Source organism: Colias croceus, chromosome 12, assembly GCF_905220415.1.
Source record: "Colias croceus chromosome 12, ilColCroc2.1".
NCBI lineage: Eukaryota > Metazoa > Arthropoda > Insecta > Lepidoptera > Pieridae > Colias > Colias croceus.
In genome coordinates, this window is record NC_059548.1 from 10,617,573 (window position 1) to 10,645,559 (window position 27,987).

Consider the following 27,987-nt stretch of genomic DNA (forward strand, 5'->3'; position numbering starts at 1 on the left):
ACGTGTGTATCAACTATCGCCTATCAGTATCAGTGAAATTGATGACGACACCCGAAGAAAGCAGTAAGCACCTCTCAGTCCGCGTTCATCCACCGAGCGGAGCGCACGTCATGGACAATTGACACAATGTCGTTTCGTAGACTCCTCACCGCGATGCGATCCGCCCGGGACGCCATACACCGCGGCGCCCCGATGGCAGATGGAGTCCTAAAGTCCTTATTGAGTGTTGTGGTGATCTGTTGCATTGCTGTGTCCTCCCCGCAGGCGGCGTCTGCGAAGCCCTTCACCTTCAGCTTACCGGCGAGCTGGTCTCTTGCAGGTATACTTAATCATTATACAATATACGGATTTTAAACAGGTTAAAAAACAGGTGTATCGGATTTTTTACCGCTGTCACGGATGATTTGGTAAATGGATACGATTAAATGCAATTTAATTCGTTGCGTGTTGATTACATTAATAATAATTAAAGGCAAAAATAATGTTAAACAAATTATATAATGAGAGCAAAAATATATTCGGAATTCAATGCAATTGTCGCAGTGTTACATAAAATATAACTTTCGGCATTGGAAGTTAAAAGTTGGCTCCGACTTCGGCAATAGCTTTTGAAAGCTTGTAGAGTTTTCACTTTCAATGAGAGCCATTTTAAATCAAATTTATTTTTAATTTGCATTTATTTGCTATTTCAATTAAACAGACTAATTTTAATAAAAATCTGAAGTAAAATTCTCTATTGAACTAAAATTGTAGGTAGCGCACTTCATATAAAATAGTCGCAATTAATTTCAAATAACAAGTACTCAATTATATTTAAAGTTCAAGTTATTCTTATATTTTTCAATCAAACCAGTAGATAAATATTATATCATTTAACTCTTATATCATTTATTTTTGTTTTGTACGACTCTACAATACGAATAACTCTAATTAAAATTTATATTTATATACGACTCTACATGAGAAAAATGATAACACTAGAACTAAGTATTTAATGGGTATTTACCAGAATCAATGATAATTTAAAAATTTATAGGTTTCAAAAATGATGATGAATGAATTATTTTTTGTATTTTTACATATTTATTTTCGTAAGCAAAGCTCTAGATATCAATATTACTTTTCTAAAATATTATAGACCGTAGGTTATTTCGATTGACGACCGGAAGATATTAGTTTTGATTTTGGATAGAGGACGATTTAATAGTTTCCGCTGGGCGTAGAAAGATGATATACTTAAACGAGTTTAAAATCTGGTAAAATTTCTAAAGCCTATCAATAATTTTTAATATCTTCTAATTAACATACATTTACAAAAAGTAACATATTTCAAATACGATTTAATCTCAAAATTTATTTACCCAATATGTACCTATATGAACAACCAGGCAGGCATATTAACGTGACCGGAGACCGACAAAGTTACTTTTGAAATGATTTGACATTTAAATTGTATTCACATTCAAGTTACCAAGGAAAAAGAAACAAACAAGTCATCAATATAGGTAAACCACTAAACCATATAAAAGTTTATAAGTACTTATAATACTTATACTCATATTATGGCGCGAATTTGTAGAACTTCTTTCACTTATTTTTACTTTTTACGTATGCACTATGCATGCAAACAGCTTCTAGGTTTATAAGACCATATGATTTTTTTTATAACTTTGGGTCAAGCTGTAGAGCAAAGATGATCGCTTACCATCAGCTCACTTGCTGTGCCATAAAAATCAACACTCGAAACGACACCAAACCTTCCAATTCGCAGGTCTCGTCGGCAGCGTCGGCGCGAGATCCGACAATGCAATCAGCAAGGACCCCGGAGTGAAACCGTACTCGGGAAGACGGGTCGCCAACGACACCCTGAGGATGATATACTTCCATGACCAGACTGTCGCGGTGGTGGAACTGGGAGAGGATAAATTGCTGCTGAACTGCGAGCTCATTGAGACTTAGTGAGTACAATATTGGTATAGTATGAAGGAATGATCGTTGTATACTTCGATCTTTTAAATGTTTGTGTGTTTGATTGTGTATGTGTATGTGTGTCATCATTGCTCTTAAATGTAATAAAAACTTACGTAAAAGTACCTATCTATAACAAAAAATAAAAATATTTTACTTAAAGTATACTTGATGAAAACAGGAGTTCAATTAGAGTTGAATATTCTGGCGAGGGGCTGGATTTTCCATCAAATATGTGACCATCAAGATCTGACATCTTGGTCAGATCAGTATCATTTCAAAAAACCACACAAACAGACAAAAAATACGTCCCATTTTATACCTATACATCGTTAGCGTCAAAGATTAAAATATTCGATAACTGCTATGATCCCAAGCTTCAAAATTAACGACATATTATACAATCAGGCTCAAATTTAATCTCCAATCATGGAGCATGTGATGTGAAAGTATACCGCATCATGTTACATAACACCCGAAAACCAGCTTCATCTGTGATGTCATTTGAGAGAAATGAGGTGGGGTCATCCTCGTAGCTGGGTCACATCTTACTATTAATATAAAGTTGATTTTGTTTGTTTGAATGAGCTAAACTAAGAAACCGGTTTGAATCGAAACATCTATACTTGTCTCTACTAATATTATAAAGCTGAAGAGTTTGTTTGTTTGAACGCGCTAATCTCAAGAACTACTGGTCCGATTTGAAAAATTCTTTTCGTGTTAGATACCTAGCTCATTTATCGAGGAAGGCTATAAGCTATATAACATCACGCTAATACCAACACGAGTGGAGCCACGCGGGTGAAACCGCGCGGCGTAGCTAGTAATTTATAATTTGGATAGAAGATATGAGGAAGGCTATGTCATATGACGATTAAAAGAGTAACCAGTAAAGCATTGATGAAAACCAAAAAAAATGTAGGTGAATATTGCAATAACAGGAAAAAATATTATTTTTGAAAGCAGACAGTTTCGTGGGTTAGGCAATATTTTGTAACTCATCTGTAATTTGGTCTAAATTTAAAATCAGTGAAGAGATTTTAGTCAAATACCTAATTAAAAAAAATTACATTATTTAACACGTTCCCGCATTGCGGAAGCGCTATTGTGGCCCAAAAACCGCATCTTATAAATCTCAGGCTTTGCTGAGGCTTTATCGACCGATACAGACTATATTTTTCTTGGCAACTGAGATCATAAATAAGCCTTCACTACAATAGAATATACCTAAATGCCTAATGTTAAGAGGTTTTGTAGAAGCGAATTTGAGACATCAATCAATTTTATTGCCTTTTTTTTAATGCCGAAAAACGGATTTCAGCATCCCTCTGTATGCTTAAATATAATAAACTACGCAACGGGTTTTTATGCGTCTTAATAGATAGAATGATTCAAGAGGAAGACTAATAACTAGCTTTCCACCCGCGGCATCGCCCGCGCAGTCAAAGAAAAACCCGCATAGTTCCCGTTCCCGTGGGATTTCCGGGATAAAACCTATCCTATGTCCTTTCTCGGGTATCAAAATATCTCTATACCAAATTTCATGCAAATTGGTTCAGTATTTAGGGCGTGATTGAGTAACAGACAGACAGACAGATAGAGTTACTTTCGCATTTATAATATTAGTATGGATTCATTAGGTTTTAGACAAAGCGGGTGAAGCCGCGGGCGAAAAGCTAGTAAACAATATAACGCTAAAATTTTCTTTCCAGCGAAAGATACTTAGGATACTGTGTATAATAAATAACAATACATTCAATGTTGGATTTTCTCACCATAGATGAAAAGGGGAAGTAGGGTAAGTCTACAATAGGTACTCAAGACAAGCTTAATCTAGGCAAGCCTTTTATAATAGAGTTAAAATTCAGGTAGAGTATATTTTAGATTTTGTTATCTAATGTATGCCAAAATCATTAATTACTTAATCAACCAATTGCAAATTAATTTGTTGAATTACCGTAGCTTATTTTTTTGATTGTGCATAATTGCAATTCTTAATTAGGCTTATTAAAACAGCTTAAAAATAAGATTATTAAGATTTTTTTTGTTTAAGAAAAAATAATAAGTTAACATCATTTTCTCTTTAATTTTATTTGAAAACTATAAGTCGAAAACATAGGGTCATCATTAAAAAAAATTGAACAAATATGGCCCTATGATGGCCATTAAAATGTGATAAACTAAACAAGAGGAATAATTTTTACGCTTTCCGCTCTTTACAGTGATACATAAATGATTACTTTTTAATCTGTATGAATCTATACAGATAATAATTTAACCATGGGTGTTGTTGACGTTCATCGCACTCTTATTTCTATACGATTCCATTTCCATACAAAAAATCTTCAAAAGATTTCTAATAGTTTTAGATATTTTATTCTATGTAGGTATTTCCTACTTCCTACATTCGTATTTGCTTGAGCACGTAAGGTGGTTTCCCCAACAAATAAAAAATATGAACTCTTTGAAATAAAATGAGGAAGTCTAACTTCTAAGAATTGATCGAAATCATTTAATACAAACACTACTGAATTTTTCACCTCTACCTGATATTCCATAATCACAGCCATAATATCTAAACTATGTCCTTCTATATTGTGACAAGTCGGCTAATAACTATTCTATGTTCGTTTGTAATGGAAAAACTATAATATTCAAACTCAAACTAATATGAGATTTTATTGTTGTTTCAACTTTCAGTTTGATTTTGCAAAAACGAGCTGATAGCTAGGCCTTTGTTATATATTTTACTTGCTGCGCTCGCGTGATGATATATAGCTTGTAGCCTTCCTCGATAAATGGACTATCTAACAGCGAAATAATTTTTCAAACCGGACCAGTAGTTCCTGAGATTAAAGCGTTCAAACAAACAAACAAACTCTTCAGCTTTATAATATTAGTAGGTATAGATAAGTAAGTCAGACCCAAGTCATATGGCAAAGTGAGTGGTCTACTAAACCAAGGACAGGTTGAATTATTTAGAGGTTCGTTTACTAACTTCGTGTTAACTGTACGTGCTTCGTTAATAAATAAATAGATAACGATTAATGTAGATTATAAATGACGCATTAAAGATGTCACGAAGTTGATAGTACAACGATTAAATTGACAGTAATAATGTTTAAAAGGATGTGTTTACAAACAATGAAAAAATTAAATTAGAAAAATTGAATCTATTTTGTTTTGTGAAAGTAAATAAATTAATTAAGATCATATTGCATTTTCTGTATATTATGATCTAATATAAATAATGACTATAAAGGGGTGACAGGTCACATAATTGATCGTAATGAGTATTATGGTTCATATTAGGTACCTATACAATATTAGGTGACTAATTAGAATCGGAAATAAATATCTCTGCTCGATCGGACTCTTTAGATAAAATAATATAGTCTACGACATTCGTAGAAAAGAGATTCCGAAGGCCTAAAACCTTACAAAACTGACCCCATATAATATTAGTAAAAATACCTAAGCACTGCATTATACACTAGGATTACGGATAAAATTGTACATTTTTTTTCTATGTCCATGCATTTGCAACATCAATTACAACTTGCCCACTTACTTAGTTATAAAGTGTTATAACAGACTCAGAGTTAAAGAAATACGCTAGGTAATTATATTGTAATGTTACAATCAGAATTCTTTTGTCGAGTTAGTTATTTATGATCAAAGCCAAATCTTTGTAATTTGTACGAAAATATCTTTCACCAACGCGAATGTTTATATTGTGGTACTAGCAGTAGATTAATTAGGAAGCATTTAACATAAATGTAATAAGAGAATAATTATACTACACTATCTGCGTAATTTAATAGCATACCTAATAACGCAAATGAATTTAAAATTACTTAACTACCATCTTCAGAAACAATCAAATAATGAGCAAAATATGCACCATTACACACATGTTTAGATGCAAAAAATATTCTTAACTGATTGTTTCCATTGTCCACTAATGTTAAACATAACGTCATATCAAGTGCACGCAATTTATTGTTATTAGCCAAATGAATTTGCTAAACAACGTCGCGTGCACAAACAGCTTATATCATTGATGTTATGAATATATTATTTTTAGAAAAACATCTGTAGTCACTTTGCTATTTAAGATAAAACAAAGGACCTAGCGCAGATCCTTGGTGGAACCATGCAATTTTCTTAGAATGTTTACTATTAGGTGAAGTTTAACGTAAATCAACAAGATTATAGACTGAAGCAGTGTCTTTTTAAATTAAAATATTGATATTATTTGAACGATAAAAAGTTCTGGATCGTTATTGCCATTAGATACAAGGATAAACGTTAGACCGATTACCTAATGTTCGTTATGAAGCTATGAGTCACGTTGCGCATTGATAAAGGACTGTAGATTTATGGCACAGACACAGGAAGGCCAGGGGTAAGGTTATAGAGCGTTTAGAGGGAGTCAACAAGTTTCGTTAATTATTAATTGACTTGATTAGGGTGAAACGTGGTCCGAATTTATACTGATAATGATTATTGATAATGTTTTGGCAACTTTGTTATCGATAAAGAAACGATAAAGGATAAGGATGTTAGGCTTCTTCAATCTCGATAATTGGAAACATAATTTAGACAACAAGAAAGCTTTTAAGTAGCTCTTTAGGTAGCTTCGCTCGCATATTTATTTTTTTTTTAATTTTTTTTTTTAATAAGTCACAGATAAAAGTTGACGAGTGCTTTGCGTTGCATTCGAAACTGAAATCTGCCTTTGCACTAAATTTTATCGAAATTCATTCAACCGTTGTGAATAAGAATCATTCGTCAATCATTCATCAATGTTCTCCAAATTTCACTTTTATAACATGAGTAGAATAGTTAAGTTTAAAAAGCTAAAATTGCATCAGTTTCATTTTATGCATACAGAACTTAAAAAAACCAAATTATATAGTGACACATGAGAATAGTTGTGGAATAGTTCCTTAAATTTACCTTTTTATTTCTCACTAGCTTCCGCCCGCGACTCCGTCCGCGCGGATGTCGGTCTTTGCATGGATGGTTTATTTCTCCATTTTGAGTAACTCGGACAATGACATCTTATAAATATCTATTGGACCCAAATACGGCTAGGTCTATAATAATACGCAACGTGTGTTCGCGGTTCTACAGAACAACGTCTATGGATAAAACTGAAAAGATTAATTTTTTTCTACGTATTTTATTTAAAAAGTATCCTATTATACGCCCAGGATAATAAGGTATAATTATACCAAGTTTCATCGAAATCGAACCGTTAGTTTTCACGTGATGCAGACAGACAGACAGACAGACAGACAAAAATTTTTTTAAACACATATTTGGGTTTGGTATCGATCCAGTAACACCCACTGGTATTTATTTTTTCAATATTTTCAACTTATTTTCAATGTACAGAATTGACCCTTCTACAGATTTATTATAATATGTATAGTTACAAATACAATGAAATGAGATGACAGAGAGAATTATGAGTTTAATGAATAAACCAATTTACGGTGAAAACAATATTAATATGTTAATTATTATTATTATGCATACAATATATTTTATTCCAATAAGAACGACCGCTCGCCACACTGGACACGTCCGCTCGCATCAAAATTCATAAATTTTATGCGTCGCGCGGCTTTTTTTTTTTTTTTTTTTTGTGTGGTGTTTCTCAATGTTAGCCAGAAGGGCTTCTACATTTTAACGCGGACGCGGGGGTGAACTGAAGGTTCACCCTGGTAGCGACATGCACAAGGGCGTCCCCCCTTGACGGGGACCACGAACCTCGGCTTGAGCTGTCGCTTGAGTGGAGGAGGCCAGAAGGGCCCTAATCGGACGGGAGCGTCGCGCGGCGCGGATCGCAGTCCTTATATAGGAGTCGTGGCAGGCGTGGCATCGTGCGGCTCTCGTGTGACGCAAACGGTTCAAGCCAAATCCGACTTTCGGAGCTACATGTTACGGCGCTGAATCCACTGCGGTATAGAACAACGTCTATGGATAAAACTGAAAATTTTAGTTTATTTTTTTTTCTACGTATTTTTCCAGGATAAAAAGTATCCTATTTTACGCCCAGGATAATAAGGTATAATTATACCAAGTTTCATCGAAATCGAACCGTTAGTTTTCACGTGATGTCTTCACATACAGACAGACAGACAGACAGACAGACAGACAGACAAAAATTTTTTTAATCACATATTTGGGTTTGGTATCGATCCAGTAACACCCCCTGCTATTTATTTTTTCAATATTTTCAATGTACAGAATTGACCCTTCTACAGATTTATTATATGTATAGATAAGGGACAATACTTCTAGAAGCTTCCATCCATTCAGATCACATAATATTTGCGATCACAAATCGCACTACAATACGCGAAGCAGTTTCCCTTTCCCCTCGACCATTTGACTCATCCCGAATCTCGAGATATATCAAGCTCATTGATGGTTTTTGACAGTAAATGCTATGTGTTGTTCGGTGAATTGGAAGTGCTAAATTTAGTCCAGTGTAAGTTGTAGGATCTACTCACTACTTTATTATGGGATATAATAATAATATACGGGCATTTCTCCGCAACTCGACGTCAAGCGCCTATTTTGCGAAGGTATTCGGCGAAAAATTAATTCATCTCATGGTGGGTTATAAAGTTTTAATAAAGACAAGAATAGCTTTGATTTCTTCGGAAATATTTATAAAACATCAAAAAAGATGTTCACATTAATTAAAATATTACTTTTTCCCAATAAGACTACTAGGTATAGATATTTTAAAGATGGCTATCGAGTTCTGATATTTGGAACTAGATTTCCACGACTACGATTATGTGCAGTAATTCCCTAACCTTCGACCTACGAAGTATCATCTATCTTCATATCAAAGTTCGTCCATTCAATTCAGTTAGTAACGTAAACGTGACTTTCACATTTGATACAAATTGGCCTCGTGTTCTAACAATACATTCACAGTCCAGCATCCCATTAGTACCATTCGATAATCCAAGTTATGCACATAATCTTGAAATCCAGTTACGATTCGCATTGTGATCGACCGCCATTCACGTACAATAAGTTACTTGGCTTCGCAGAAGTACATAATGGCTGACCTGATACTTTAATGGATCGCGATTCACGTTCTCGGTGTCGCACGTTTTGTCCTGGGCTTAGGGTTCCATTTTAAAGACTGAGGAACGTCTGGTTAACATATTATGACCATTAATTTCTGGACTCTTGTATTTAAAGATTGAGAAACGTCTTGTTACAGGGATTAACAAATGAGCATTATAATGGAAAATTCTCTGAGTAGATGTTTTTAAGAAATTCGTATATATAGTGTCTTTTGACCAGGATATGAATTGCGTAGTTGTGCTGAAAATTGATCGATGAAACAAATGCATCACTTTTATGCACCACTAGGAGACACGTTACGATCGTTACCAGACATTTGATACATGAGTGAATTTCCTAATAAACCATTCTATTCTTTCCGAATCCCACACTATAAATAGTGTGTGAGGTACTCACAGAACAGTAAGAACGTACTTATAATTAAAATATGGAAAATAAAGGATCATTTAACCTATACATATTAAAGACTAGCTTCCGCCCACGACTTTGTACGTGCATCCCCGTTTTTCCCCGTTCCCGCAAGAATTTCGGGAAATCCTTCCTTAGGGGACGCCTACGTAGTACGTTATGACATCTACCTGCATGCCAAATTTCAGCCCGATACGTCCAGTGGTTTGGGCTGTGCGTTGATAGATCACTATATCAGTCACTTTTGAGTTTTATATACATACATAGATTATGGTAAACGTAACACAATTTTGTTTATAATCAATTAGTTATTTTAATTTGAGCATATTCTGCAAATATAGGTACCTATTTATGACCGACCTTTCCACAAGAAAATATAGATTCACAATTTGTAGCCCATTTGAATTGAATGTTTCAATATTTGCCATCGGTGTTTATATGTGCTCTATTAAATCGATTTTTACTTAAGAACTTTCTAGGTGTTAGCATGACCGTCATGCTGTGTAAATAACACATGTTAGATTAATTGAATGGCCACTTTCTATTGGTCTACCTTGAACATGAATAAGTTAATAGTTCCTGCTACGTTTAGCGAGTAGTAATACAATAGCCTTTCTCCCTTGAAAAGTCAATGGTAACTTCGTAATTAACTTTAACCTTTCTCATAGGAGTAAGTGGAAATAAATACAGACATAAATATATACAGAATTTCTTACTTGAATTAATAGAAACATAATATATATGCGGTAGTTATTAAATTACCACCTTTTGAGATCCGTGTGTTTTTCTATAAAATCTTCTGTGTACACTTTCCGAGCCGGTGGTATCTAAATGCTATGAGTTTTTTTCTATTATATGTATTTCAATTTATTAGAATAGACATCTAGTAAGTTGTTTTTTCCGCAACAGTTTTTTATTTCTAGTCTTATAAAGACGTGTCATAACTGTCGTCTTGGTGCAGCAAAGCACCGAATCTCAGACCCCTTACAAGCGTAATGGCAGCAATCAACCCAGTTTCAGGGTCTAGAGGGTGCATCACATTTACACTGACCTATATTCCTTTCATGTATTTTTAGTTGTTTTTCTGTTATAAAAATAGAATTCGTTTGCATGGAGTTCTTTAGTCTCATTAAAAGCGAATTACTTAGCGTGAATAGTGAGAAGGAAAATCAATTTTAGTTCCTTGTGTTTAAAGGTGATATTGTAGATACAGAGATTGGAAAATAAAATTAACTTTTTTTAAACAATGGAAAACATTTGACTACAAGCGGGATATGCAGGCGTGTTTTTCAATTTAAAGTATCAATGCCATAGCTACAAAGCTATGTAGTACCTACACTCTATAGATTAAGGAATATATGGAAGATAAAAACCCATGGAGGGTTGTCGCGTGAGAACCGCAGGACAGTTCTTTGGCATATTATGATAATATATACGTACGGTTACTTACATATTTTGTAAAATTAAATTGTAATACTGAAATGATTTAAAAGAGCAACTATGGAGTTTCTTGCCGATTCTTCTCCATAGATACTGCTTTCCGAATCGGTGGTAAATGATAAAAATATGTATTGACGTTTCAAAAGTGCTTCTCGAAGAAGTCTTATTGAATAAATAAATGTTTGAGTTTGAGTTTGAGTTTGAGATATTATGTGTACCAAAATGAGAATTAATAATAATTATGTATTACTTACCTACTTATTTTTTCATGTTAGTATGGATTTGGTGAACTTATTAGAACGTAATCTATTGCATATTTCCATCATTCCATCATTAATCAGTCCCTTTAATTGGAAAAAAATCGCAAAAAATATTAATTTTTCGAGACATATTTTCAATGATATCCTCAAAATGTTTCGGGAAGTGTCCATAAAGGTCTAGACTTGGCACAGCGCTAGGAGTGTGGGGAGAGGCAAGGGAGGGGCGATCAATGATTCAATCATTGAACAATTGCCGCATCGGAATCTGCGCAAGAGTCGCGTTATGCGTGAGGTGTAGAATGACTAATATTTGCATGGATTTTTGATTTTTTTTTTTAATTTTTATAGGAACTTATCGTTAATTAGTTCTAGTACGTATATTGTAGTGTTGCTTCATAGTACGAACATGCGGTTTTATCAAAGAAATCTTTGTTAATTAATTTTGTAATACTGGATGTTCATTTTTTGTCTTTTCATCATTCATTATTAATTTCTATCAGAACTAGAATAATTGTTACTGTGGCTATAATTAGGCTACTTAGTTTTAAGGGGCGCCATACCTATAGTAGGCAAAACTCAATAATTTTGTATTTACATACATGCATATTAGGTACGTAGTCCTTTATAGAAAACAACTTACTTAGGAAAGTACTTTTTGAGCCTTCTGTGTGTTAATATTGGTTGCATTTAAATTTAATATGTACATAATGTATATCCGGACGTTTTGTAACAAAAAATTGCATATTTCTATGGAACGTAAAAAGGATGCCAGCATACAAATACGTCCGTGTTGATTAATAATAATAGGTCTATCTGTATGTATAATTATTTTGGTACAGTAGTCAGTAATTGAATATTGATGTAAAATTTTCGTAACTTTTTTTTAGGTTTTTAATTACCCGGACTGGAATTTGCTATTTGAATAGAACAAGGAGTATAATAAAATAAACAAAAAAATTTAGCTAGTTTTCCGGAAGTGAATAAACAAAGAGGAAGACACAGGAATAACCGGTTCCTCTGTACGACAAATAGACGCTTAATTATAACCTCTTTTATCCTATCTATAAACCTATGTTGTATCAATATTAATTAATCCCAAATCTGTTAAGCAAACGTTAATAATCTTCAACCTTAACTTCCTTTTACTATATTTCTTTCTACCACTCTAACTTCTTTAATACTACATCAAAAGCGTCTTATACCAGCGAACGTTAACCTCATTAACTTTCAATTTCATTCCCATTTGGTGCCCTATTGCATGAACCGTCCACGTCCTCGGGCGACATCCATTGCGTCAAGCAACACGTGATGTACATACAGACGACCATACATATGAACTGTCAAGTGTGATGAAGATGCTTGTTTTTGCGGATTTTTAACGATGGTTAAGTGGGGAGATGTGGTAGGATGTTTTGATGCCTTGATGGTTGAAAACTTTTGACGTTTTTCCTTGTAAAAACATATGAGAAAATAATATGTATGTTCGTTACAAAATGTACGGGTTGATAAATACAAAAATGTTTTTATTACTAACTAGGTGCGTCCCGCGGTATAACCCGCGTAAATCAGGTATTACTTTCAATCCTATGGTTCCTGTAGGAATATTGGACTAAAGAATAGCCTTAGTTACTCATTATAACATCAATGAAAGTGCCGTCAAAATCGGTCCAGCCAGCTGGATGCAGCCGTACCTACCTATATATTATGATGTACCGCGTAAACATCCATATTCATTTCGTAAAGAGCGGTTGTTTTAATATTACAAACAGACACTCCTACTTTGTTATTGGTATAGACTATAGATGAAAAATGGTAGATTTCAAACACTTTCAAACTTATCCTTGCCTCAAATCCATAAAAACCCACATCAAAAAAAATTATAATATTATGTTCTACAGCTATCGAAGATCTCTTTTATAAGCTCGCTTCGCAAAATAGCTGTGGAGATTAGCTAATTTTCGCAAGAACAAGTGATCGGACGAGGTTGTCAAACTTAATCTAGCTCAAGGATGGATACTGTGCCTATTGACCTGTAATTATTAAGTTTTTACCCGATTGCGCAAGGAAGGTTATGTGTTTCGACTATGTAATGTATGGCGCTTACGCTTTATAATAAAAGCACAGATTAATAAATTGTTACTGCGTAAATAAAAGGTTTAATGGATTTTAGCTTATGACTTGTCAAAAAGTTTAATTGTAAGATATCTCGGTATGTCAAAATTATGAAAAAATGAATAAAATTAAGTTTTTTTAAAGCCAAAAATATTTAAGTACCTAACTACCTACGTATAGAAACAGTTATAATGAAAAATATATTTCTAAACACTGCTAAGTTTCATCGAAATCAGTTTTGGCGCGAAATCTAACATTACAGAAAAATGTCGTAATTTTAATAGACTCTATTAGATTAGAAAACTAAACGCACACATGTGACAATATCAGTGCCGCGACTTTCTAATAGTCCAAGAGCGTGCTGATAAAATGCTTTACTTATCTGTACCAATATAAAAAATGTGAAAGTTTTTCTGTCTGTTTGTTAAGCTGTTCCGCTACTTTTTAAACATTTTTTTATTATGTAATCTGATCCTGTTTTTTTAAGATTATTCTTTTCACTTAACTGCTCCGTAGAACGTAGATATTAATTTGTTGATTATTATTTGTGTATACTTATGTATATTTACTTTTTTGATTTTTTTTGTAACTACTTATTATTATTCTCTTATTTAGAGTTAGTCCTATTTGCAAAAAAATAATTTGCATGCACATTGCACAGTCACTTTTGCATTACTGCAAGTATATATGAGTGCAATGTAGATAATTGGTTTTCTTAAAATATAATCAATAGTACCTACTATAACAGAATTATTCTACTCTCAGACCTCAGATCTACTGCATATGCAGAAAAACCTATAAAATATCGGTCAAACCGTTTCTTACGAGTTTTGTTTATAAACAATGATACAAGAATTTTATAATTCAATTAGAAACGCAATAAAAAATGCATACTAATGTTTTGAGTTTCGTATATGTTCACTGAAAATACACTTTCTCGTGTCACACAAAATGCCAACAAGAATACAAATGTTCTGTTATATTACCAAGTCAAATTTGTTTAATCTAGTAGTTAATAAGTAAACGAGTAACAATGTGCAGTTAAGTAATATGGTAAATAATCGTAAACAATTACAGAGATGCTGAGGCGTTGTAAGGATTTTCAATGTTATTGCATATATAATAATTAAAGACGTGTTAAAACGCAAGCTGTATAAATAATTGAGACAAGCACGCTACCTTTATTATATTATTATTACTATTCTTTATTAGATTTAGCTGAGATCTATGCAAATCCAAATCTTTTGGTGTTATTTAGATCGGATCAAAACCGTTTCTGACGCAACCATTTAAACTTCACAACCTCGTATAAAGGTAATATTTATAGTAGAATTGCACTATATTTTATTTACAGTATCCATATTATCAGTTTAAAAAAAATTTAACTAACCCATTGAGCCCCAAGCGGCCCGATCGGTCCAAGACACAATAGATTTTCTATTGTGTCTGGTTCCGGGGCCTGAGTTAGTCAGTATTATGCTATTAAACATACTATAAAAAAAGCATATGAGTAAAACACACTAAATACGATTCGAATAAAGACTACAGAATACATCTTTTTTTTTTAATAATCCATATTCAAGACAAAGAAAACATAAAAATCTATAAATAATAAATGCATGTGCGATGTATATAAATCAATAATGTCGATGAGAATGCTTTGTTTTATTCGTAGTGACCCACTGAACTACACACGTGGCAGACGGCAGTACTAGTATAGTATTTATTATCTATGGCAGTTAGCACCCGACTACGCGGCTTACTTTTTTTTTATTCTGTGATTTTCTTTTTATATTGTAAGGGAGATGGTTGTACTTTTAATCATACATCATGACTATACAGGGTTAGGTACTTGTAAAACACGGCAACCTCGCAAGAAAAGATTGCTAACATCATATGTAACAACATTTATTCTACGACTTTTGGCATAACGCAATAAATTAATTTTAAATGATTTTTTAAGCTTTAATTGTACTCTCCTAACATTTGTAAGTCTATGTTCCATTCATTATCGAAAGGACGACGCGACGCCCCCTTTCCCCTCCCGTTCGCTTCTTGTTTACGTAATTTTTGGAATGCGCGTAGAGTTTATAATATTCTTAGATCATTAAGTAAATATTCAAACAGAAAATTAAATGAATATTTATTTTTGTATGAAAATAAAATCTAACGAATTATCAAAAGTCGTAGAACAAATGTTGTTACTTATGATGTTAGCTATCTTGTCCTGCGAGGTTGCTGGTGTTTTACAAGTAACCCTGTATAAACATAATTGTATGTTAATTTTGAAATTAAGAAAACAGGTTGATGGCTTTGAACCGATGCCTAAGCCCGTATCTAGTTAAAAATCGTTACAATTCAACATAAAATATTATACCTAGGTAGGTACCTAAAAATGCCGCCTAACCACCAAAGTTTAACGTAGTAAAACATAACATTACTTCAATGACATAGCTATTTCTCTTTCTCCATTTCGTAATATAACTTTTTTCTCGATTATAACGAAAAGTTCAAACAACACGATTTACTTTTACTTTCAATTGTCGTCAACTTGTCGATTTTAACAACGTTAACTTAGTCCACTCTTACACATATTTTCACATCATGAATTCATCTAATCATCTTCTTCATATATTATTATGTGTTATGCATTATTGAATGAATATGTAGCGTTTACTTATAACTTAATATTAATCTGTTTCCATAATTATTACATTATCTGTGACGTCTAACTAAGAACACACTTGACTTGAGATATAAAATTCAAAAAGGGCGGTTTATTTTCATTAGGTAATTAACTACCTACTGTTAAAAAAAGTTAAGACGATAAATAATTCAAGTTACAACTTCTTTAATTTTTATGATGGGAATACTTACCCCATAATTCATTAGTATAGGTATATAGGTAAATTCAAAGATTTTTGTTTGGCAATTTTTTATTTGTATTGAGGGCCAAATTAAGCACAATTTTCACTGAGCCTCAAATTTATTACGAAATATGTAAATTTTAACGCTTACGAGATTGCTAAAAAAACATTAGTTTAACAATGTTTATCTATGAAGCACGCAAAATATTAGCATATTGCATGTATTATATAAAGCAGTGCTCAGTTCTTGCCTAATTGAGATGTATTTTCTCAGCTAGGTATGTCCATAAGAACAAAGAAATAGTTAAGTATTGAATTATGTATGGAAAAATATTTGTTACATTACTACAAATGCTTATGTATACGCATACCTATACAGGGTGTGCCACTATTATTATACTTAGCGCGAAGGGACTTGTTGTTTTGCATGCATTGATCACTTAAAAATACTTAAACAACAAAATTACGTCAAAAATTTTTTGCTAAATTTTTCATGAATATCCATGTTTTCTTCTCTAGCTTCGCGCAACCGGCATATACCGCTTCTCTAATGTGAGCATTTTGTCTACGAAAACATAATATTCAACGAGAGCTCACGTGCTGGCGGCAAAGTTGGGCGGGTTGCTGGTTATGGGTGTACAGTGTACACATAGTGTTTTAAGAATTCATATATTTGAAAAAAAATGCATCTGGAATTTTATAAGTATTTTTTACGTACTCAGCGACGCTGAGTCAGCGTAGGTGTGCAAAACTACCACCACCTTTGAGCTTAGTATACCAACAGTGGGACATCCTGTACACAACTACGTATTAAATAATAATTTAGGCTTACAAAAACTACACGAAAAAAAAACAATAATTGTTTTTTTTTTTGTTTTTGCAATTATTGCAGATGATTAATTATTATAATTATAAAAGTCTCCCCTTGACTACGCTCGTTGTAAAGTGTTCGAAACGTCTGCATAAATAAAGTGAAAAAAATCGCGTTTGAAATCCGTTAAAAGTCTCTAATTCGAAAAGAAACAGTCATCCTAGATTTAAAGGGCTATCAATCCCCGGAACTAACTCAGTCGTATTTCAACAATGTAGCGTTAGTGCTTCTATTGTGCCTAGCTTCCATTTCATTCAGACCTCGTTAAATGGACACTAGGTTTATTGAATTGTCCTCACTGACCCGGGATATAGGCACGGAGGTTAGAAATTATAATTTATTTTATAATTTTTTACAATGTTAATCCTATTTCTTTTTAATATTATATACGCGAAAGTTTGAAAGAATGTATCGATGCCTGTGTCACACCCCGGACACTCCATACAAAATTATAGTTTTGACAGTCACACTGTAGAGACTGCAAATGTGTGTGTAAACTCTTTATGGTTGGCACATTTGTGACTAGCGTAAAAAAAAATTCGCGTTTTTCTGATGAAATACATCCGTAAACAGCACAATATCTAACCATTTTCTACGAAAAACGATAATCACAAATCCAAAATAATAAAATTGCTTTAAGTCAATTTGATTAATGTTGTCAATCTTCGTTGCGTTTCGTCTAAAGACGTCGTTGGTATCGTCCTTGCGGGGAAATGGGTACCATAACATGTCTGATCGTGCGGGGTGAGGTAAGTGTTTAATTTTGGCGGGAGGCGGAGAGTGTCCGTTCTGTAGCGTTTAGCTACTATTATGTATTCTGTGCCTGTGTGATGATGTATGTGTGTGAGTGGAAACAATATGAAAGAAATATACAAATGTACAAGGAATTGGCGACATACATAGGTACATAATAATAAGCAAACTTACTGCAGTTACGACTATTCCTTTTTCTCAGCCGCCCGTGACCCGATGGAGGGAAAGTTCGCGCGAAGATAACACCACGTCTGTCACTCTTGCACCCGAAAACTGGTTAACACCAACAAAATAATTGTTTCATTAACTATAACTAAAACTTTTATTAAAACTTTAATTTCAGAATCGGAATATTTTTTTGTCATTGTTATCATACAAATTGTAATTTAGAGCAATCGGATAAGATACCTACTTATTAAATTTTACCTTTTCTACTCACTTTTTAAACATATTAACTATCCTAATACGGGAGTAATAATTATAAAAATTTCTTGTTCAATCACGCAGAAAACGGATAATTTAGCTAAAATTTGCACCCAAAACAATCTAGGATATAAAAATTACTATGTTGACAGTATCATCAATTTAATAGGTCCCAATACAGATAACTAATTTACCGTGACAGCCAACTGCATAACAGCCACACGCAAGGAAATACCGTCTTCCTTCCGATACCAGCGAAGGTGAAGGGAAAGTTTGTGCAATGTTATTAACCGAGCTATATTAAATAAAGGTCAAGTTTATATAAGTAATCGCTTTTCGCGCTGGTGCACTTCGTTTTGCTCGATAATCGTTCTCTTTTCAAAATTTCTTTCCATCGTTTTACGCGCCAAAAAGAATAAACCAACTTTTGGCGCGTAAATAAATGTAGTCTTTTACTATATTTTTTTTATCTACTCTTTTTAATATTCTGTCTGCTATGGTGATGTGTAGCATGGCATGTAGCATGGTCACATGGTTTAGTTTCTAAATAGTTATTTATCTACTAGCTTCCGCTCGCGACTCCGTCCGCGCGGAAAAATTAAGATTTATTTTTTTCTACGTATTTTTCCGGGATAAAAAGTATCCTATTTTATGCCCAGGATAATAAGGTATAATTATACCAAGTTTCATCGAAATCGAACCGTTAGTTTTCACGTGATGCCTGAACATACAGACAGACAGACAGACAGACAAAAAATCTTTTAATCACATATTTGGGTTTGGTATCGATCCAGTAACACCCCCTGCTATTTATTTTTTCAATATTTTCAATGTACAGAATTGACCCTTCTACAGATTTATTATATGTATAGATATAAATAATTATAAACATTTTCTTTTCGTCTCCACATTTTAATACAAGATAAAGACACCCTAAGAAGACACCATTTCTCTCAGTAGCGTGAAAGATGAAAAGATTCGTATGAATTTGTAACATCTTCAACAAGGTCAGTGCCCGTTGCATAACCTGAGGTCAGTAGGACGTGGTCTAGTGCACATTTGGGTCACTATGTGTTATCATAGTATTCTATCGTAATAAGATCGTAATCCGTCGATTAAAAACATTAGTGCAACCTTTGACATCATAATATAGAAAAAAAATCGATGTCCATGGTTGACATTGGAAAAGTTTCGAATTTTGAATTACCTATTTTTTTTCTGATGTGCCAGCCAGAATTATTAATGTATGAGAAAAGGATTTATTTTCTTTAATTGTGACAAAAAAAAATTCACACATGAACGTAATTTAAAAAATGGTACATGTACCAAATCCGAATATCTTCTATGAACTAAATTATTGCCATATTTTTATTTTAAATTCCTTAGTTTCCGATACAATTTATCCATTGTCAATATCGAAATTGTTCTCGTGTCTAATAATAATGGCCTTCAACTTGTAGCCTTGAGGCTGCTTTTATTTCTCGCATGCTTCAATGAAGTTATCCAATAAAAGTTTTTTTTACATTTAAATTTAATGTCGATTGCATTGCAAGAAGTAAATAAGATTATTTTAATCGATTAATAACCTATTGAGATTATCCCAGTTAAATCATTTTTTAAAAAATCTTCAATCTTCAAAAAAACAGAAATAATCTTGTTTTTGCTCATGAAAAAAGAAAGATTCGAAATTTTAAATTTTAAGACAGATTTTAATGAAAGTAAGAAAGTTTATTGGCGGGAAAAATAAAGAATGGACTGAGAAAAAAAGGCGTCAATTAATAATTATTCAGTCAATGATTTTTTAAAAGTACATTACCTACTTACTTGATTGAAAAAAAACTTTGAGCTGTGTGCATTGATTTGTACAACGTACATAATATTGTTTTGTTTAAAACATATTTCATTCATGTGAAATGTCTAATAGTGATATGGTTATGAACACAGGTTAAGAAGTAGGTACCTACATACTAATATAATTTGTAAAGCTAATAAACATGAAAAAAATTTGTAGTACTGTTTGAACTATCAACATTTGATAAATACATATTTGATTATTATTAATAAAATAATAATCAGTTATAATATGGTTATAATATAGTTCCGGAATATTCCCAACTTTCTAAACCAGCAGGTTAACTATTATCAAAAAGAATTATATAAATTAATGTAATAATATTATTACAAAATTGTGTATATATGTATATATCTTCATATTTATATATTTGTTATATTTAGATCGCCATCGGTATCTTAGAATATGAATTAAAGTTAATCTTTCGTGAACATAGTCACTTATTATTGAGAGTAGGTACGAAATACATTTAAATATGTGTTTTTTAAATGTTTTTTTTTATAATAATTATTAATTACCAAGGTATTTATTTTTTGTAGTTAATAACTCCGTTTAAAACATGACTATTATAGTGTAAATTATTATTAGATTGTGAACACGAACATTATATTTATCTTCATTTCATCAGTAATAATAGTTATAATTTAATTAATTGCTTACAAGTGTAACTTTATTACTTTCCAAGATTGTTTACGTTTTTGCATAATTTTACTCAATATACCTATGACTAGTGGAGAATTTTGCTAATTGATTTACGATCGAAAATATTATTATTGTATTTATTCAATTGTTTAAAGGGCATAAATAAAACGGAATTTCACATCTGTTTTAAATTTTTATGCTACGAGCTCGTCGCGTCGTCGCTGTCTCCAAATTCAGGAATTGCAGTTTTCCATTAATTATGTAATCTGAATTGAATCTGAAAAACTCTCAAGTTTGACATAAATTTTTATAAAAAATTGTAGCGGTGCGCCCGCGCGCCCTGGCTTTGCCCGTGGTACCTACATGTTTAAGTTTTCGTCGTACTTCAAAGAATATTATAAAAAATAATAAACGAAATCAATTCAGCCGTTCTCGAGATTTGCGCTCACCAACCAACAACAACCAACACATTTGGCGATTCATTTTTATATTATAGATGATCATAATGATGATGAATAAACGTTACCTACATTATTATCTTCCAGTGACGAAGACGACACAGGCCGTCTGCTCCGACACCTCAGCAGAATCAACCGACCGCTCGGCATCACTTTTCTGCAGATGATCAAGCTGATGGGCCAGTGCCAGCAGGTCACGACACGACTGTACGATCAGGTAACGATACGATACGATGTGTATGGGAGAGGGTATTTGTGTAATTTTGAGCATCAATTACGACACGACCTCACGATCAGGTAACGATACGATACAAAGTGTGGAAGTTTGTAATTGTGTTATTTTTGGAATTAATAACTATGGGCCAGAGTCAAAAGGTCACGACACGACTGTACGAGATCAGGTAACGATACGACACGATACATTAGTGTGTTTTTAGCAACAATAACGATGTAAGCGGAAGTCTGTAATTATAGACTACAAGCCCGCATAGGAAAAAAATATGGGTCAAATGAACCACCAGGGGACATATCTAGAACGATAGCAGAGCAAAAAATAATAAGATTCATCACTATGCCGTCACTTGTAAGCTGTCCAACTGAGTGCAGATGAGAATTGAAAAGTACAGGTAGACTCGGTAAATTTTGGTCATTTGACCATGTACGGCATTCTTAACCATCGATAGATCCATTAAAAATAATAAGAAACCGCTCAGTGCCGTACAAAAATGGTGGTCCACAAAGTCGGAATTTTTATTTAATTTCCGAGAGTTACCGGGGGTAAATTTGGTCATTTGACCATGTACGGCATCTGTGTCATACTATGCCTATACTGCTTTTAATCCATTATTCCGCAACGCCGTACAAAAATCATGGGGACAAGGGGAAAAAATCGAGAGTTGTAATCCCCTCTCTTTCCCCACTCCAGGGGGTCATTTGACACAACACGAAATAAATTTATTTTTAAAGTATTTTATGCATAGATAATATTTTTTCATGTGCCGTACATTTTCGTTGGTTCAAAGGGGAAAAATCTGAAAAAGAAAAAATCCATATAACGAAATGTTTGCTTTATATTTTGATAATAAAATATAAATATACATTAATATTAAGAAGCTCGAGGTGGTTAATTATCACCTTGGAAAGTCGGAGTCAGGTGGAATGGACTCCGTTAAATTGATGAACTAATAAAGAAGCTATGAACGAAAAGATGTGAATTATATGCAATCAGCCCATGAATACAGGTAAAGTCACAAGCAAATGCTAGTAATATATACATATTCAAAATGTACAAGTAAAGCGCTTTCAAATGATACCAAACACGGCATATTTATCTTAACTTTATTTTTTTACTCTGTATGTTTTGTCCGCTAGAGGGCGCCACATTAGATTTTGTGAAACCCCATATAGCCTTTAGCTAGCTGGTCGCTGGTTATCCAGTGAACAATTCAGACGCTTCTAATGATATGTCATTTGTCGAATTCTGATAAGTAGTTTAGAAGTTACGAGGGAATAGATGAACATACATACATGACCTGTCAAAATCATAACCCTCCTTTTGCTTTGCCGTAGTTGGGTAAAAATATGTTAATGCCGTACTGTATCAAATGGCCATAAAGCACCCTTAAAATTGTAGCTTTCGTCGCTTTCATCAGCCTAAAAGATGTGGTCTGCACAAAAATGTACGGCATCGTTTTTTCCTAATTTATCTATGTTAATACTATTTAAAACAACGAATAAAGTGTAGAAAACTATTATATTTCATTAATCTACGATGTTTAAACTTTTACAAAATTTCTGTTTTTGCATTTCTCTATAACTTTTTTTAGAACGATTTCTTTTGAACGGCAATACTATACAACAATTGAATTTTACAATATCATGTTAAAAAAAAAGTTCCCGTACAGGGTCAAATGACCTTACAGCTCTTTATATCAAGAATTCGATGAAATTAAGATGATTATTGGTATACATTTAAAAGAACAATTATTTTTTGACGGCATTGCTTTTAATAGTACTTTTGAGTGCTAGATAATGTTTTGGAACCGAAGCCGTACTTAGTCAAATGACCCCCTGGAGTGGGGAAAGAGAGGGGATTGCAACTCTCGATTTTTTCTCCTTGTCCCCATGATTTTTGTACGGCGTTGCGGAATAATGGATTAAAAGCAGTATAGGCATAGTATGACACAGATGCCGTACATGGTCAAATGACCAAATTTACCCCCGGTAACTCTCGGAAATTAAATAAAAATTCCGACTTTGTGGACCACCATTTTTGTACGGCACTGAGCGGTTTCTTATTATTTTTAATGGATCTATCGATGGTTAAGAATGCCGTACATGGTCAAATGACCAAAATTTACCGAGTCTACCTGTACTTTTCAATTCTCATCTGCACTCAGTTGGACAGCTTACAAGTGACGGCATAGTGATGAATCTTATTATTTTTTGCTCTGCTATCGTTCTAGATATGTCCCCTGGTGGTTCATTTGACCCATATTTTTTTCCTATGCGGGCTTGTAGTCTATTAGGTATGTTTAGTTTTTAAGCAGTAAAATAATAAAGTAGGCATAAAAATACCTACTCTGAAAATACATGGCAGATTTTTATAAAATAAAACACAATTTTAAAAACCAAATGGGGTCAATATAAAAGTAGTCAACGTTGCCGTACGAAATCTTTTCACAAAGGAACAGTTCAATATTTCTTCATTGTCACCGTGTTAACAGTAATGAGATGTTAACTTCTACTCATTATCGTTGATAATAATTGGAAATATCATTAGGGTCGAAAAGCTTTTCGCTCGGAGCGTCGTTTTTGAATGAACTCACGTTAATTACATAATAACTACCTACCACTTTTCAAAATGGGTATAAACTTAACACGATTTGTACCATTTGAATTACATATTATTGTGAATGCGTGTTTTTTCGAAGGCTAGAATTATTAAAAAAAAAAAAAAAACACCCGCCAAAACCGCCAGTCCAAATTTTCCACAGATTAAAAAATCTTGCAAAATCTAAAATCAAATTTGACAGTTCGTACATCCTTCTTGCTGTTGTCGCCGTGGTCACGCTGTAAGCCCAGCATTATGAATAATGATCGTAGTTTTGACATCCTCTCTTGCAACATAACTACATACATTGCTTGCTAATTACCGCGGCTAGATATTAAAGTTTCGTCAGTTGTATTATTAATTCTGTGTAGCACATTAGTTAATGGTTATGCATGGTGATTTGAATAGAAAACGTTAATACTCATACTTTTTATTTGATAGTAATCTTTGCAAACGTAACCTCTGTTAACAACGGGCTTTATATGCTTTATATCCACCAATTTAAATTACCGTATTATCGATTAAAATAGAACTTGACTACTAAAATGTATATTAATTATATGTATGGTGGTTACTTGTACGGTTTTACCTACACAAAAAAAGCAAAACGCATTGCAAAAGAAACTTCACTTTTCAGAAGAATGGCCTTTTCAAGTAAATGAGTCGATTATGCGTTATATTATTGCTTTACACAGAAAGCGTGAATGGGAGCATTATGCGGTCTCGGAATAATGCATTGTTATCTTAACTGAGTTTTATAATAAGCGATGGACTGTACAATTTCGTATGCATGATGCTATGTTAATCGTTAAATTAAAAACTCTGGTGCTCAAATTAATTAATTAAGTGCATACTCAGAATTGTTTTTTTTAATGTAATTCAATAAATTGGTAGGTGGCACATAAAACTAGATAGTTCTCGAACTAACTTTTTAAAAGATACCTATTTAATAAAATTTGGCTATTATGTATCTGCGTAAAGTGGCAACAATTATTAAAATTTAAATCTTAAAGGCCCTACTCACGGTTCAACACAACCAACAATCTGCTGAAACAATTTGTTGCAGTCGCGATTGAGCGTTCTCTACTCACGATTCATCCAACCCTCAATCTGTTGACACAATTTCATTCCGCGATTGCTTGCCACAACGTGTGCACGTCACGTTGATGCCTGGCCTGATGCTAAACCTCAACGCAATAATACGCATTATTAATGGATATACAATTTATGAAATATAAGATAATTATCTTTGTAAAGCTTGTATTTTTTCCAATTTTATTGATAGATTTCAAGGGCTATAAAGTATAAACGGCTATAAAATATAAACATCTTCCTCAAATATGTAAAAATGTCTTTCCCGCGTTTATCTCAAAACCGCCATTTTGCGATTAACGCGGCTGCGCGATTGAGCCGAGATTGCACGGTTCCCAACTTAGGGGTTTTCCCCCCAGATTTAGGGGGTAAATAAGTGAGATAGGAGTTTTTTAGGGGTCTGAAATTTTTAGGGGTATTTTTAGGGATTTTTTTTGACTGTTTAATATTTTTAAATTGATAATTACATAACTAGTTTTAATATTTATTTCTTGACCTAGCGACTCATAGCGACATCCAGTACGTAATTAAATAAAATTTTGCAAAGCATCATGATGGTCCGATTTACATTAAATCGAAATGGTGGATCTTGTACAACATATTTTAATACATCCAATAAAATGTTAAATTTATTCAACATGTATGATTTCAAAAACGCTGAATCTTCAGATGAAGACGAAATATTTTATGTATTAAATAACTTGTAATAAAAAGACTTTTGAAACATATTACAGCATATTATTTCTAAATCATCATGAATTTATATTTGTATGTTTTTTTAGGGGGACAACTGAATAATTTAGGCGTTTTTAGGAGTTTTTGACACAAACTTTAGGGATAAATATTTTTGAGAGTTGGTAACACTGCGAGATTGGAGCAATCACAATACTCACGTTCCAACACGCACACAATCTGCTGAGACAATTTGTCGGGTTGCTTCCGCGCCGATCCAATACACAACATGTTGGGTTACGCCCCCAACGTGCCCTCAACTATACTATTCACGACACAATCTGTCAGCTCACTGCAGATTGTGTCAGCAGATTGTTACTGAAATTGAATCGTGAGTAGGCTACTTTATTTGTTTCATTTACCGCCTTTTATTTGTGTAGATGGTGTAGCCAGATTATAATTAATAGTATAGACTAGAGTACTGTTCCATAGACAACCATAAAAAAACTTTCTTATAACTGTGCTTATAAGTTATAACGCATTTCATTAAAGAAACCAAAAGAAACGAATCTCGCTTAAACACGGCCGTACGGCATGCAAAAAAAATAGGGAAAAGTAAAATCACTGAAACGTACTTGATTTTCCCTACATTCCATTTACGTTATTTTTATTTTCTTTTTTGCTGATCCCACTATATGCTAGAGGTATATATGTCAGCGTCAGCTTTGGCCGCCATTGAAGATTCGTTTCTTTAGTGAAACGCGTTATACTAACTATACTTTTTTTATTAAATTAAGCTCGTATTAAATATAAACGTATTCTAATTCCAGTTGGAAGGCCTAGAAACAGGCGCGGAAAGTAATCGCGAGATCTGGCACGAGGAGCCCGACGCGGAGGCTCGGCTGCGGGCGGGGGGCGCGCACGCGGGGCTTTTTGGCGGCAGCCCCTTGTCTTTGTTGCAGGGAATCATACCTGGTAAAATTTGTTGTTATTTTTTTGTTAGTGGTATATATTTCTCATTGGAAATTCAACTGAACATCACAGATAATTTATTTCTTGCTTTACTTATTTTTGTTTATTTGTCGCAGTATTTAAATTGGGTTCATTTTTGAAGTGACGATTATTTGGTATCTTTGAATCTTGCCAAAGGAGTTTCAACACGTCTTTTTTATTGGCGTTTTTAGGTGCTGTTAAAAATATTATATAGTTTTCAAAATTGTATTTAGATTATTTGTTCCTTTCTTTAAGCTTTCTCCTTCTATTTGTGAACATCATTTGCATATATTTACTGTATTTTCTTGTTGTTGTTTTCATTCATTCAATAATTGTTTACATTGCAGGCACAAAATGGTGTGGCACGGGCGACATAGCGAGCGACTACCACGACCTGGGCGCGGACCGGGCGCTGGACCGCTGCTGCCGCACGCACGACCTGTGCCCGACCAAAGTGCGCGCTTTCTCCCGCCGATACAACCTCACCAACAACTCGCTGTACAGCAAGTCGCACTGCAAATGTGACGACATGCTCTTCGACTGCCTCAAAACCACCAACACGTCCGCCTCGCACCTCATGGGACACATCTACTTCAATTTAGTCCAAGTGCCCTGTCTCGAAGACAGGCCCAACGGCCGACGGTTTCGGAACGCCAGACCCGGCTTCTAGCGACATCTAGCGAATAAGTTCGAATTGTACTAGCGCCATCTAGCGGTTCGTTTGCACAGATTTAATGTTACGCGGTAAATTGCATTTAATGTGATGGTCATCGTGAGTTGTAAATAATTTAGTACCTAAATATCGTTATGTATTATACTTTTATTGTAACTAATTATTTAGATATTAAACCTGTGATATGTCTGTGCCTTGTAATGTTCTACGTAATTTAGGGATGGCGCTGTTAAAATATTAAATAATTTAGTCACTTTATTACATTTTAAGGTTTATTTATTTTGTTTATATTATGAAACATCGTTCGTCCGATATAAAATAAAATAACATTCCAAAACATTAATTGTATTTATTAGTATTAATAAGAAAAATGAGAGCAATAAATTTGAATAGTGTATACGAAAATAAATATTTATATTTAATATAATCCAATTGTTTTATTTCAACCCCTGTTAAAAAATATTTAATTTCTATCTATATTCATAAAATGTCCATGTCCAAAACAAATAAATAAAAACGACGGGTGGCACTCGGGGACTGCCGCGGTA

The 27,987-nt window shown here is 33.5% G+C and overlaps 1 protein-coding gene across 1 annotated transcript; it reads left to right on the plus strand.

Annotated features, from left to right (window-relative positions):
• Window positions 1-52: 52 nt before the first annotated feature.
• On the plus strand, window positions 53-27,789 carry LOC123696506. The gene is made up of 5 exons (XM_045642709.1): window positions 53-319; window positions 1,772-1,958; window positions 21,264-21,393; window positions 26,604-26,748; window positions 27,114-27,789. The coding sequence occupies exons 1-5, from the start codon at window positions 127-129 to the stop codon at window positions 27,434-27,436; spliced, it is 978 nt and encodes a 325-aa protein (XP_045498665.1). The 5' UTR covers window positions 53-126; the 3' UTR covers window positions 27,437-27,789.
• Window positions 27,790-27,987: the final 198 nt, after the last annotated feature.